Genomic DNA, 12,283 nt, shown 5'->3' on the forward strand with positions numbered 1-12,283 from the left:
TTTTCAAAGATCAGGCAAGCAGATTAACCAGGGCCTCGTGTTCGGCATGCTTGTTTGTCACCGTTTAATGCAAACTGTTTTCTTCACTGGAGGAATAAAGACGTGAATATTTTTGTAGTTTTTAATGCTTTGAAGGTATTAAACAAGAAATGCTGGTATATTCTGAACAGTATATTTAAGGAAGTGCTACAATGTCCTTGAGAGAATATGCTGTGGAAAAAAATTTTGTGGGTTATTCCAGTCAGTGGCTGTAGCAAACTTGAATGAGGACTGTCCCCGAGAGGACTCCACTTTGGGGACACTTGGCAAATTGTAACAGGCTTTGCAACTGCAGGTTTTCACAACATTTAAGACATGCAAAGTTTGGCTATGGTTAGCTGAAAGAAAACCTGAATAGCTGACAGCAACAGAGTAAGGCAATGAGCTACACACAGTGCCCTATATTTGTGCCCTAAATATCAACAGCAGTAGGACTTCAGCATGTTGTCTGGACCCTACATGTGCAAACATCGGCATCTTTTTCCAGTCCCAAGGTAGCCCTCACTTTCTTTGCGTTATGTTATAAATATTTAATACAGTGCTTAGCAATAATACAGGCCATAAATCATTTATTGATAAGAAAACATTACCATTCCACTGAAAACGCCAAACTGTACAAGCAATGGAAACAGCACTCCACTTGAGAAAAACAGCTAGTGGACTGAGTCTTGACGCAGACTCTTAATGACAGGCAGGGCCAATGACAGCAGATGCTCTGATTTGACACAGTGCACTCTGACAGCACAGTATCAGCCTCAGAAGCAAATGCAGGATTTCTCATACACAAGCACACAGCAACACTTTCCAGTATCAGTGAAGCTGATTTTAGGGAATAAAAAAACTGTTTTCATGTCAGTTGATATTTCTGCAAACATGAAAATTCTTTGTTTATTCTTCTTGTTAAATTATTGGTATTATTCAATTTATTTCATTTATTGTTTGTATTCCAGTGCTTTCCTAATTTATTAGCCACCCACTGTGTTGTTTAGTTGCCCCCCTGTCTATAATTACATATTCAGCCAGGCTGCTAATAGTAAAATAATTTTTTTCCAGGCTTAAGGGAAAAAGCAACAATACTGCAATATTTATTCTAAATGTTTTAACCCAGATCCCTTATGTTGTTTGAAATTTGTTGAGAAACAGCATTAAATTATTCTGGAAATATTTCTTATGGATGGTGAAATTAGATTTTTTTTTAAGATTAACCCCAAACAGTGGCGGACCGCAGCATATGTGCTGCTCTCATCTTTGACAACATCGCCCTCTTCTGGTGTTGTAGTGGAAATGAGGACATGAGATAAGCGTTAGAACTTACACCTGTGTTTAACATGGCTCAGAATTATTAGTATTACCCTGATAGTGGGATGTCGCTGCTCCTGATATGAAGTGATATTAGCTAAAGTACACATCGCAATCGTAACTTATGACCAAGATTAGAATCAGTAGTGGTGGATAAGTTTAAATTGTAATGGTATGGTTTATTTGTGGGTTATTGATTACATTAAAGACTTTTGTATCAAAGGCTTAAAATAAAAGAATTTAAATGTTCTCACGTCTTATATATTGCTTTACGAGCCCTCAATATAAATGCAAGACTCAACTTCAAATCATCCACTATTAAGTTTCTTAAAATTTTAAGTTTGACGCATGCATCCTCTGCTTGCCATGATGAATCACCTCTCCAGGAACGTACGTCTTCAATGATCTTGGAAAATAGAGTAGAAAAGCCAAGACATTATTAGTATTTTCGCTCTCCCGCAGTTTTCCATGAGGTATTTTTACCTAGAGGCTTGAAACTTTGTATTGCTGCAAAATTTATTAGCACTCGTGACAACATGACAAATAGCACAATTATCTGGCTCATCATGATGTTTATCATCATCAGTCCTATGACTGAGAGCCATTTTAAAATTGACCTCCATAAAGGAGCTTCAAATTGAAAATATTGACTTTTTGTAATGTGAAAATCTTATAGATCTTTCCAGTTATCCATATTAGAAAAAAATATGGCTGATGCACCAATTATATAAACAGCTGCTTTATAAACTTAACTCTGACTCGTGTCAAAAAGTCTCCATGTATATCTAATTTTACTTGCAAAATCAAACACCACAGATTTCACTTAAAAATATATTTTATTATTTATTTATTATTTTACTGCAAGGACAAGAAATTTAGATTATTCAGAAAATGGACCATTGGATGGTCACAGAATCCTCGAAGAATTACACAACCTTAAATTTATATTACTCTACATGTAACACACAGTATCTGCTTAGTTCAAATGTGACATGTCTGATTTTAAGTGGTTTGTCTCAAGCAAATGATTTCCAGGAGCTGTATCTTATCAACACTGCCAACAGTTAGAATTTAAAGGTGTGTTTACTGGCTGCAGTGACTCATCTTCAGGTATCAGCTGTGCAGACTGCCAGTGGATGGTTCCACACTGTCACTCTGTCCTTCCTCCTCCGCAGAGTCCTCAGAGCTGTTTACCACTGCAGCACTGAGAGTATGGAGCTCCTCCAAAACACACAGAAGTCTCTCTGACAGGATGCAGACAGGTCATTGGTCAGCTCTGTCACGTCTGTGTAAATGCTGGGACTTCAAAAAAAACTGTGTGGAGCATGCAAAACTAAGACATTTCTTACCATCTGCAGGTAGTTGGACTTGTGCACCTACAGAACAGCTCCATTCTGAAGCGTTTTGTCGAGGTTTCCATGGAGCAGCAGAGTTTTGCCGAGCTGTCGCCTGAGCTCTCTGGTGCTCCTTCATCAGCCCTCTATCGGCAACCGTGACCTGGAACAAATGCAGGTCGAATGACACAGAAGCAAAAATCTCCACGACTGTGTTTTGCTATAATAAAATCTTACCAAGTGTTGGTTTTTGTCCTTCGCTGTCTCCTTCAGTTGATTGTGCTGGACTTTCCTCTTTGTGTTTTCACTCTCCGGATTTCGGCTTTGCTTCATCTCTTCCAGTTTCTTTGCTGCCTCTCTCTCAAACTCCCGCAAAGTCATAACTGCAACAGACGATACAGACGCCTCAAAAGCCACAGGGATATGCTGCTATATACTGTGTAAACAATTCCAATCATATTAGAGCAAAGTCTGCATTAAGGATATGACTTCATTCCCATATGTAAACCTGCAGTGTACTGAGGCAGCATACAGTTAATCTTACTACCTGCTTTGGTGTGCTCTTTCCTGACTGTGCTGACTTGAGCCTCCATTTCTCTCAGCTTCTCAGAACACCGCTCCTCAATCTCAGACACTCTTTCCTGCAGGGCTGAAGCAGGGTAGGGGAAACAAATGCACCACTCCTCAGTACAGTGTTTGACATACAGAGAGTCTGAGTTCAATACTTCTATGTGACTCCAGGGATGCATTAGGTTTCAGTGTATATGTTTGCACATTTTTATAGTCTACATAAAAAACTACAACACAGTGTTTGTGTGCGTGGTCAGTCTGTAACGTTATTGTTTTTGGTTAACCGCTCTCACAGCATTGTTCGCTTTTAGGCACAGAGAACAGCTGCTTTCAGCTGAAGGGCCTTCTGAAAGGTGCACAGCGAACTGCCTCACCCTGCTCACTCTGCTCTTGCTGGCTGAGCAGCTCACAGCGGACTCTCTCCAGGGTGACCTTAGTGTCCTGCAGCTGGGCCTGGATCTGCTGCAGGTTCTGCTCAGCCTTCTCTCTACCGGCTACAGCCTGCTCCAGCTCCACCCAGCTCTGCTCCAGCTCCTGCTGCTGTAGCCTAACTTTACTCTCATCTGTGAAGGGTAAAAAGTGCGCAGAGACACATGCATTACAGAAATGTGGATATGTACCAGACAAACAGACGATGTACTATAATGGGTGTTGTGATCCGTATGGGGTCTCACATTGCTCTTTCAGATCAGCGAGAGCGTTCTCGATAAGCTCTGGGGTTCTTTTGAGCTCTCTAGTGAGTCTGTCTCTCTCTTCGCACACCAAACTGTGCTCTATCTGGAGGTTTCTGATGCTGCAGGGCAACAAAGATAAAATGGTACAGCAAACAGACAAGCAGAAGTAGAGAAGGCTCTGCATGATGCATAACAAAGTAAGCTAAACAGCCTGAAAGTTACTTTTTGCATGAATTATAATCATCTTGTATAGATACACTGACAGCATAAGACAGCAACACCTGCTATTCACAACACTTATTTCAACCACATTAGCGACTCCTGTTATATATGTCCCATAAAATCATTATGCAGTATGCCACTCTGTACCAGCATACAATCAAAACTCAGAACCCTTCCCTCCATGTACTTATTTTATTTCCTTTATTGTTCATGCATCTCACCACATATGAAAGCAGCGTCTCGTGTCAACTATGTCTACTAACGCAAGAACATGCTGCCATAGTAGAACATGAGCTTTTTATGCGAAAGCCAAAAGAGCAAATGAGTGGAAGAACAAGACGCTTATAAAGGCTATCTCTTGGCCTAGAATGAGGAGAGCCTAGTGAAAAGACACGTGACCTCAGTCAGATATGATTTTGTGTATGTCTATGATCCAGAAAGAAAGTGAAAGAGAGAATCACCCACATTGAAAAATAAAAAAAATAAATAAACTGTACCTTTCAGCATCCTTATCTGGCTGTTTACAGGCCTGTTCAACTTTCTGCAGGGCTGCCTTCCTCATGACCAAAGCTGCAAAACAAAACCAGATATAAATTCTTTATGTTCTTCTAGCTATGCTGTTAACCCATCAGCATATATATATACACACACACATCTGTACCTTGGACTGTCTCCACTCGTCTTTTAGCAAATGTCAGCCTCTGGGTAAAAGTGTTGAGCCTTGCTTTAGCTGCCTCCACTTCTGCCACCTTGCTTTCAAACGCCTGACAGAATCTGTAAGGCACAGCCAATATATGTCTGTCTTGAATTCTATTTCTATTTTTCTAATACGTCTCCTCATCTTTCCTTATCCTCTCAAATTCAGTTTTGCTATTTATTTATTTTTTTACCTCTGCACTGCCTCTGTCAAGGTTTTAAGTTCAGCCTCTGCTTTCTGGCTCTGTAACTTCAACTGAACATTTTCCTTGTGAACACTGGCCAAATCCTGTTTCAGTGCCTGGAAAGAAAAACATTCCCACATATAACAGAGCATCTTTCACAGATCTGTTTTACTGTTTTTAATGCGGTGCTTAGTTTTTAAGATTGTCTTTCCCCAGGTGCTGTCCTTTAAACCTCAATGGCTCTGGGAACCAAAGTTCTGGTGCAGTCAGCATCATCTGCTGTGGTAAAAAATGTACGAGCATTTATCACTTTCCTAGGCAGACCGAAGTTTATTACGCATCATCAGAATTTCAGACAGCCATGTAAATCACATCAGTTGCCCTGGTACTAACATCCTTTTCCACCCTCTCGAGGTCCAGCTCAGCGATCCTGTCATGTAGGCTGTGTTGGAGCACGCTAGCTCTGTGCTGCTCCTGCTGCAGCTGCTGCTCTGCAAATCTGACCTAAAACACACATCATTGCAGTCCCACATTGAACACAGTTTTAAATACGCTGGAATTACCTGTACTGTGTGGTATAGGAAAATAATAGCCGTTTTCATACTTTTGAAATCAGTTTTTCCTTTTCTCCTCTTATCTCGATGTCCTTTGAGCGAAGCTGGACACACAACTTGAACACTTTCTCTCTCCACAGCTGAAGCACTTGAAGGCCTTCGGATCCTTTCTCCACAAGTGGATCCATCGATGTCTGTGGAAACACACACATATGGGAGACACAAATACACACATACACTTCAGTGCACGCACCACATGAGCATGCATAATTGTTTTCAAATTAGCCTTGATGTTTTCTAAAGCACTACATCTTGAAATGAGGAGTTTTCTTCTCTCTTTCCCACAATGTAGTACTGCACAAAGGATCTGGGTACTAAAGGTAAACTGACAATGTTTATCAGTGGACAATATAGCAGTTTTTATATCAGTCAACTTTACAAAGAGCCCAATGAAAAAAATAATAATTTGCATCCAAAACAGCACCAATTTTCTAAATGCATTTGTGTACTGAAGACCTTGTGTGGATCTAGGCTCTTTCAGTTGCTCATGTCTCTTCATATAATGCCAGACTGACTCGGTGATGTTGAGAAATGGCTCCGTAAGGGCCAGGCCAGGCCATACCATACCATACCATCTCTTTTAGGAGGTCGTGCCAATCATGATATAGGAATCTGACTGCATGTTTGAAGCTGCTGTCACATACAGCAAGGTAAATAATCTGGGACTGACCAAACCCCTTCCAGATGATATTCCATGACACGTAAGAATCTCAACATCTAAACTAGGCTAAACCTTTCCAAAGTACTGTGTAATAACAGAGCATCACAGAGGACGTAGCCTCCAAAAACAAACTAAGCGGTTTACTATAATTACCCATCTCTACCAACTGTTATCATATCTCAGTCTCCTGCAGCGCAACTCAGTATACGCACATGTGAAGTGAGCACCCAAGTGAGTTAACTTAAGACCGATACAAAAGTGTAATTCTCTGTAATTTTACACTTTTATTTCTTTCAATTTAAACCCAAAGAGTTGTGCTAACAGATTTCTTTAATCTACTACAGCAGCATTTCTTTATTATGTACAAAAATGGCCCTTTCTTCTCATTAGGATATCTCAGATTACATGTGTAGTTAAATGTATATACACAGAAAGAAAGGTGTGTTTCACTAGTTCAGCTTACTCAATGTGGTCTGTGATGTATATTCAGTTTGACATTTCTTACCTGACGTGGTCCGCAAACATCCTTAGAGAAAACACAAAATCATAGGCATGTGCTGGTTTCACATTGGACTGCTGCTGATCACCAGATGTTTTAAACACAGTTTTGTATCATGTTTTGCTATGTAAATTTAGAAAGAAAGAAAAAAACCACTCACCTTTTTCACCATTTTCTCTTCTTGGAGGGCGAGTATCTCATTCACAGAGTTAAGCCTGACTGTCAAAAGCTCTGCAGTTGTCTGAAGAGCAGCTTTCTCTTTGTTCAGCCTCTGCAAAATGGACAAGATTAAATTACACACAATTAGAGTTAATTATATAATTTGTACATTAACTCATTCATATTTTACTGTTCTTCCTTTACTCTAGTGAAAAGAACATTTGAAAGTCCCATGCAGTTACTTTGCAGTATGCTCATTACGATCAATACTGTTTATATTGCCTCTACCTCAACAGCTTCATTTAATCGTTCCCTCTCTCCTTTCTCTGGTGCAAGCTGGCCGATGTAATTTCTGAGGCTTTGCAATGTAGCAGACTGTGTCTCAAAAGCTTGTCCCATTTGGCTGAAAAATAAACAACAACATGCCCCCCACCACACACACACAAAACAGTGACTACAGAGTGCTTTAAATGCTTTAGTTCTGTTCCGATTTAGATTGAATGAAGCACCTTAAATGTTCTTTTAGTCCATTTCTCTCAGTAGATACTTCCATCAGAGTGTTCTTTAGCTGCAGCAGTTCTGAGGTCATTGACTGAAGTCGGTCCTGTAGTTCACCATTTGTTTTTTGTGCTGCATCCAACTCTGCATGATGGGATGCATTCAACTGTTGCAGCTGAAAATTAGGAAAGTTTAAGACACAGACAAATAGGGACATAATGACTTATTCATCTTCAATTACACATTCTCGCATTACTTGCAAAGTCAGAGTGAAAGGAACTGCTCAGAGTTCTGCTTAGAGATACTTAGTGGTTGTTGCATTAAGGCCCTTAATCCTAAAGGAGGTCACCCAAGTACAATGTTTATGATCAGTTAAACACACCTCCACCTCCTTGTTGTTCTGAAATTCCTCTAGTTGCTCTAATAGTCTGAGAGTCTGTTGTTTGGCTTCCTCTTCAGCCTGCAACCTGCCCATTTCAACCTTCAAAGCAAGCTCCCGGGATTCTTCTTTGCTCCTTTCAGCATCTCTCCTCAGCCTTGTAATTTCCTCATCAGACTCTGCTTTCAGTCTTTCAAGCTGTGAGAAAAAACAGACATATTACAAACAGAAAAAGCAGACTTTATTAACCTTATTATTGTGAAACGTGTTAAATTAAAGGTGACTAAAAGGTTTTATTGGGATCACAAAACTGTACAAAAACAAATTTAACTGCAAACTGCCAAAATAAGTTAGAAAATGCCAGTAACTCTCAGGTGATGTATGTCTACAAGAGTGTCGAAATGAAATGTTTTGTCAGTAAACATCATTACCTGTGAGCTTATTTTTTCCTTCTGTGCGCTGCAGAAACTGAGCTCCTCTCTGATTTGGCTGAGTTCAGACTTAGCCTTGGATAGATCCGTATGTATTGCTTCCATCTCATGGCTGTGTCTGTTGTGCAAAGGTTATTCCAAGTTAAGCTTGTTCAAAACCATTATTTGCTGACCTCCATAATGTGAGGTTACATACTAAATGTGCGGAGATGTCACATAATGACACAAGCACATCTCTTACCTGCTAAGGGTGTTGTCTTTGTCTCTGACCTCTTCCCTGCATCTTTCTGCAATCTCCTTTAGTGCCTCCACCTGCCCCTTTAACCTCTCTGCTTCAGCCTTGTGCTTTTCTGCCTCCAGTCGCCACTCTGATTCCCATCGAGACCAATTATCTCCTCTGTCTTTTGATCTGCATAAAAGGAAAGAGACCACATTAATATGTCCATATTGCCACCCAAGTGACAGACCATATAAAACATGTAGTGGATATACCTGGCTCTACAATCTGAACGATAATCAGGGGTCCTTATGCTGTCTCCTTGTAGCATCAAGATCCTTTGATTTTCCTTCCTCAGCTCCAAGATTTCCTGTTGGGCCTGATTGATGGCAAGCCATGGATTGGCAGGACTTGGTTCCCCTGATGATGGTGCTGATATCATGCCTTGGTTTATCCAGGAGATGGGTGGCTGTGTCGCCGGCATTTGAACACATCTGTTTGTTCCAGCAGAATGGGCACTTGATGAAAAATGCGATGGCGGTATGAGGTCCTCCGGAGTCTCCCCTTCATAAAATAAAACAGTGTCTATGTGTTTGCATGCATTAGCTACTCTAATCCAATATAAGGTTCCCCATGTTCGCAAACAAGCCTTTGTTACGCTAAGTTCACTAAAGATAAACATGGCAGCTTCCTGAAGAATAAAATCACTTTTACTTGTTAAACATGAGTTAATGTAAGCGCCAAGTGGGCTGCACTGTAAGCTAACATTTGCTAATTAACAGTTTATTTAGCTCAACCTTTACAAGAATTTAGGAGCAACTTACTCGGAAGTGCTGGTGAGGTGAAATCAGTGGGCACTATCAGCCTCTCCTTCCCTAAAGTTTGTCTCTCCATGTTGAATAACTATTGCCACCACACAGGAAGGAAACAGTACACGGCTGCTGTGGTGCGTTTAGCGTTTGTTCTCCCGCGAGTCACGTCATTCTTCACCGTTGCCTTAGTTACGGGTACAACAGCAACATTCAGAGCTCTCGGTTTGGGCAATTTTTGGTCGTGTCAGTCGTTATTTTCCGTTCAAATAACCGACATGTTAAAGTTTCGATGTATCATATATCTATGCATATGAAATTCAACAAATTAAATGGTTTATTTAAGCATAACTGTTACATACTGAAACGCCGCAGTGCATCATGGGAAATTGGAAGGAGCGTAAAAATGTATTTGGGTTTTCATTTCCCTAATCATAGTCTCGCAGGAGTTCTTATTTCACGTAAACTGCCTTTAAATATCCCCTAAATCGTAACCCTGCATTGCTGCCTGTTTGTATGCGTTTCAGTGCAGCGTTTGCAGCGTCTACTGGAAGAGCTCTCCTGATAGACCAAATTCAGGGCGTAATCCTGAAATGATAGCACCATCTGTGGGTGGAGCACAGAAGGTATTCTGTGATGGGTAGCATATGTTGAGAAGAGGGGGCACTGAGGACTAAATTAACTGTCCTTCTGGGCAAATTTAAATTCGAAAATATTTTATTTAGATGAAAACAGACACTAGTTAGAAAAACATAGTAAATGTAAAAATTGTGAAAACAATATGATATATGAGCTTTCCTGTCCCTTTGTGCAGAAACCACAAGTTTCAACAATAAGAAACACACATTATCATATTTATTATAGGAGAAATATTTATAAGTTAAATAAATCATTACTCTGGGTCATTCCATTCTTTTGAAGGTGGTTACGTGAGCCATTTATATTCAGGCATTATCTAGATGTAAAGGAATACCATTTAGATAATTAGTGGTAAAGGGTCTCATGTAAATGCACTTAATGAGGTGATAACCTAAAATTACAACATTCCTTCTTTGCCTGGGACTCCCTCACCTCAAGAACACCCAGGAGTGTCTGACAGCCACATCATTTCTGCATAATATAGCCGGCCTTGCAGAAAAGGGCACTCTGAGCAGGTTCATAAGTGCAGGTCTGAATAGCAATTGGTGATCATTTGGTTACGTAACAGAATTTTAGGGGGTTGAGGGGCGTCTATAAATATTTTACCCACAACTGTAAAATCATTAGTATCCTTATATAATTCAGATGAAGCACTTGCAAATTTTTGTAGATTACTCATGAGTTACTTTCCTCCAGTGATGCACATTTTGCACACACAACATTTGTGATTTAAATCCACAAACTGTACACATGTGGCCACCTCCAGATAAAATCCTGTCTAATATTATCTATCTAACAGTCATGATAACCAGCATATTTCACGTATCCCGTTGTATTATTTTCCCCGGGTGTCTGCAGCAAACATTTGTGTTTGCTGTTTCCTACAGTATATCCTGTTTTCTGTTGCTGCTATGACCCACTTTCCCCCTGGGGTTCATTAAAGTTTTATATCATCTATTTATGGCATTTTTGAGCAACACAGAGACCTTTTAGGTTGATTCATTTCCATAAATGATCACAAATAAATGCAAGATGATATGGTACACCACCGAGAAAGACAGGGAATGTCAGTACAACATGATAGTGTTCATCTTGTATAATATCCTTAATGTGGTGAAGGGGTGAATAGGGGAGTACAGCAGGAGTGATGTGCATTGTTTGGACATGCCGATATTGTATCTTCTTACCACAAGGCGGGCACTGCAGCATAGGTCCTGAGGAACATCGCAGAGGGGAAGATGGATTGAGAAGGGCAAAGGGAATCAAAAAAGAAAGACAATACTCACCTTTATCCAAAAGCAAAAAGGAGAGAGAGAATTAGTATGTAAGCTTTGTTTCTATAATCAAGGTGAGCATTGACCACCTGCAGAGCATCAAACACGTAGTACATGAAAGCTATAAAGGACATTTTGATAAAGGCAGGCAGCAAATTGATCTGGGTCCAGACTAAAATGTTCCTTGTTGGGCTCTAGCAGGGCTCTTGAAGCAATAGTGAAGAGGTCTGCTTTTTGTTCACTCTTCAGTTCTGTTAGGTAAACTGTAGAACAAGCAGAACCTACAGAGAACCCCATTTCAACCACAGCACTGAGCCAACTCTCCAACTTCTGCAGACTTGCTTTTCTGATTAGAGCCCTCGCTCTTCAGTTTGAATTCAGCCGTTGTTCATATGGATCATTCAGATAACCATGTTTGTTTTTATTATATCAGAGTGTCACATGAGTCCCATACTGGTCTATAATTTTCCCAGTATTTTAGATTTTAAACTGACCGACCCAAATTTTTGGTTAAAATGCTCAGATCTCCATTTGTGAAAAACTGGTTCCTCATTAGTCAGGGCATTTCATACTTTTACCCTCCCAGGTGGATGTGTCTGTCTGCTTCAGTGACAGTGACCTGTTTTTCTTACCACAAGGGCATTGCCGGCTGTGTACATACAGATACTGTCAGGTCAGCATTTCTCTGCCTTTTCTGAAAGCAACTTAAGCAGGACCATTCCTAACCCATCTGGCAGCCTTACAAATCTTACCAGGAGCTCACAGATGAGTGTGTGACCCAGACCTGGAACCACAGGGTCAGGCAACACTGATTAAAAAGAAGATGTGGGTCTATCAGGCCAGCTGTAGGATGACTTCAGGCTAGAGAGGTCACTAAGAAATGACCTGGTAGATTTATTTCTGGCTTTTTTTGACTGAGTTAGGCAAATAACGCTAAAATTGAATAAATGGCGACTGTTAGATTTACAATGTTTTTGTCCTTTGATAACCAATAGTACTCTGCTCATGTGGTCAGATGAATTTGAAACTCGTTGTAATAAACAGGTATTGTTCCCTGCATGGGAACCAACATATATGCAAAATA

At 40.3% G+C, this 12,283-nt stretch overlaps 1 protein-coding gene across 3 annotated transcripts; it reads right to left on the reverse strand.

Moving 5' to 3' along the window:
* Positions 1–591: 591 nt before the first annotated feature.
* cchcr1 (coiled-coil alpha-helical rod protein 1) lies at positions 592–9,641 on the reverse strand. Of its 3 annotated transcripts, XM_031752530.2 has the most exons (21): positions 9,302–9,640; positions 8,753–9,041; positions 8,502–8,669; positions 8,261–8,378; positions 7,833–8,027; positions 7,462–7,625; positions 7,241–7,355; positions 6,954–7,064; positions 6,800–6,820; positions 5,624–5,767; positions 5,413–5,523; positions 5,029–5,135; positions 4,800–4,912; positions 4,636–4,708; positions 3,917–4,035; positions 3,617–3,805; positions 3,220–3,321; positions 2,910–3,055; positions 2,688–2,835; positions 2,426–2,582; positions 592–1,744 (listed from the first exon to the last, which is right to left on the reverse strand). In XM_031752530.2, the coding sequence occupies exons 1-20, from the start codon at positions 9,369–9,371 to the stop codon at positions 2,452–2,454; spliced, it is 2,634 nt and encodes an 877-aa protein (XP_031608390.2). In that variant the 5' UTR covers positions 9,372–9,640; the 3' UTR covers positions 592–1,744; positions 2,426–2,451. The 3 variants fall into 3 exon arrangements, with proteins under 3 accessions (XP_031608390.2, XP_039474796.1, XP_031608391.2); XM_039618862.1 differs by lacking the exon at positions 592–1,744 and having other exon boundaries at positions 2,153–2,582; positions 8,753–8,971; positions 9,302–9,641; XM_031752531.2 differs by lacking the exons at positions 592–1,744; positions 6,800–6,820 and having other exon boundaries at positions 2,154–2,582; positions 9,302–9,639.
* Positions 9,642–12,283: the final 2,642 nt, after the last annotated feature.

The sequence above is a fragment of the Oreochromis aureus genome, linkage group 10 (genome assembly GCF_013358895.1).
Source record: "Oreochromis aureus strain Israel breed Guangdong linkage group 10, ZZ_aureus, whole genome shotgun sequence".
NCBI lineage: Eukaryota > Metazoa > Chordata > Actinopteri > Cichliformes > Cichlidae > Oreochromis > Oreochromis aureus.

What these genes read in the sequence shown, in the direction of transcription:
- cchcr1 (XM_031752530.2), bottom strand. Translation starts at nt 9,371, where the DNA reads ATGGAGAGACAAACTTTAGGGAAGGAGAGGCTGATAGTGCCCACTGAT. An exon ending in CCAGATAAGGATGCTGAAAG is followed by an intron (nt 4,036 to 4,635) that starts GTACAGTTTATT and finishes GTTGCCCTGCAG; the next exon opens with CATCAGAAACCTCCAGATAG. An exon ending in GCAAGAGCAGAGTGAGCAGG is followed by an intron (nt 3,322 to 3,616) that starts GTGAGGCAGTTC and finishes ACCCTGCTTCAG; the next exon opens with CCCTGCAGGAAAGAGTGTCT.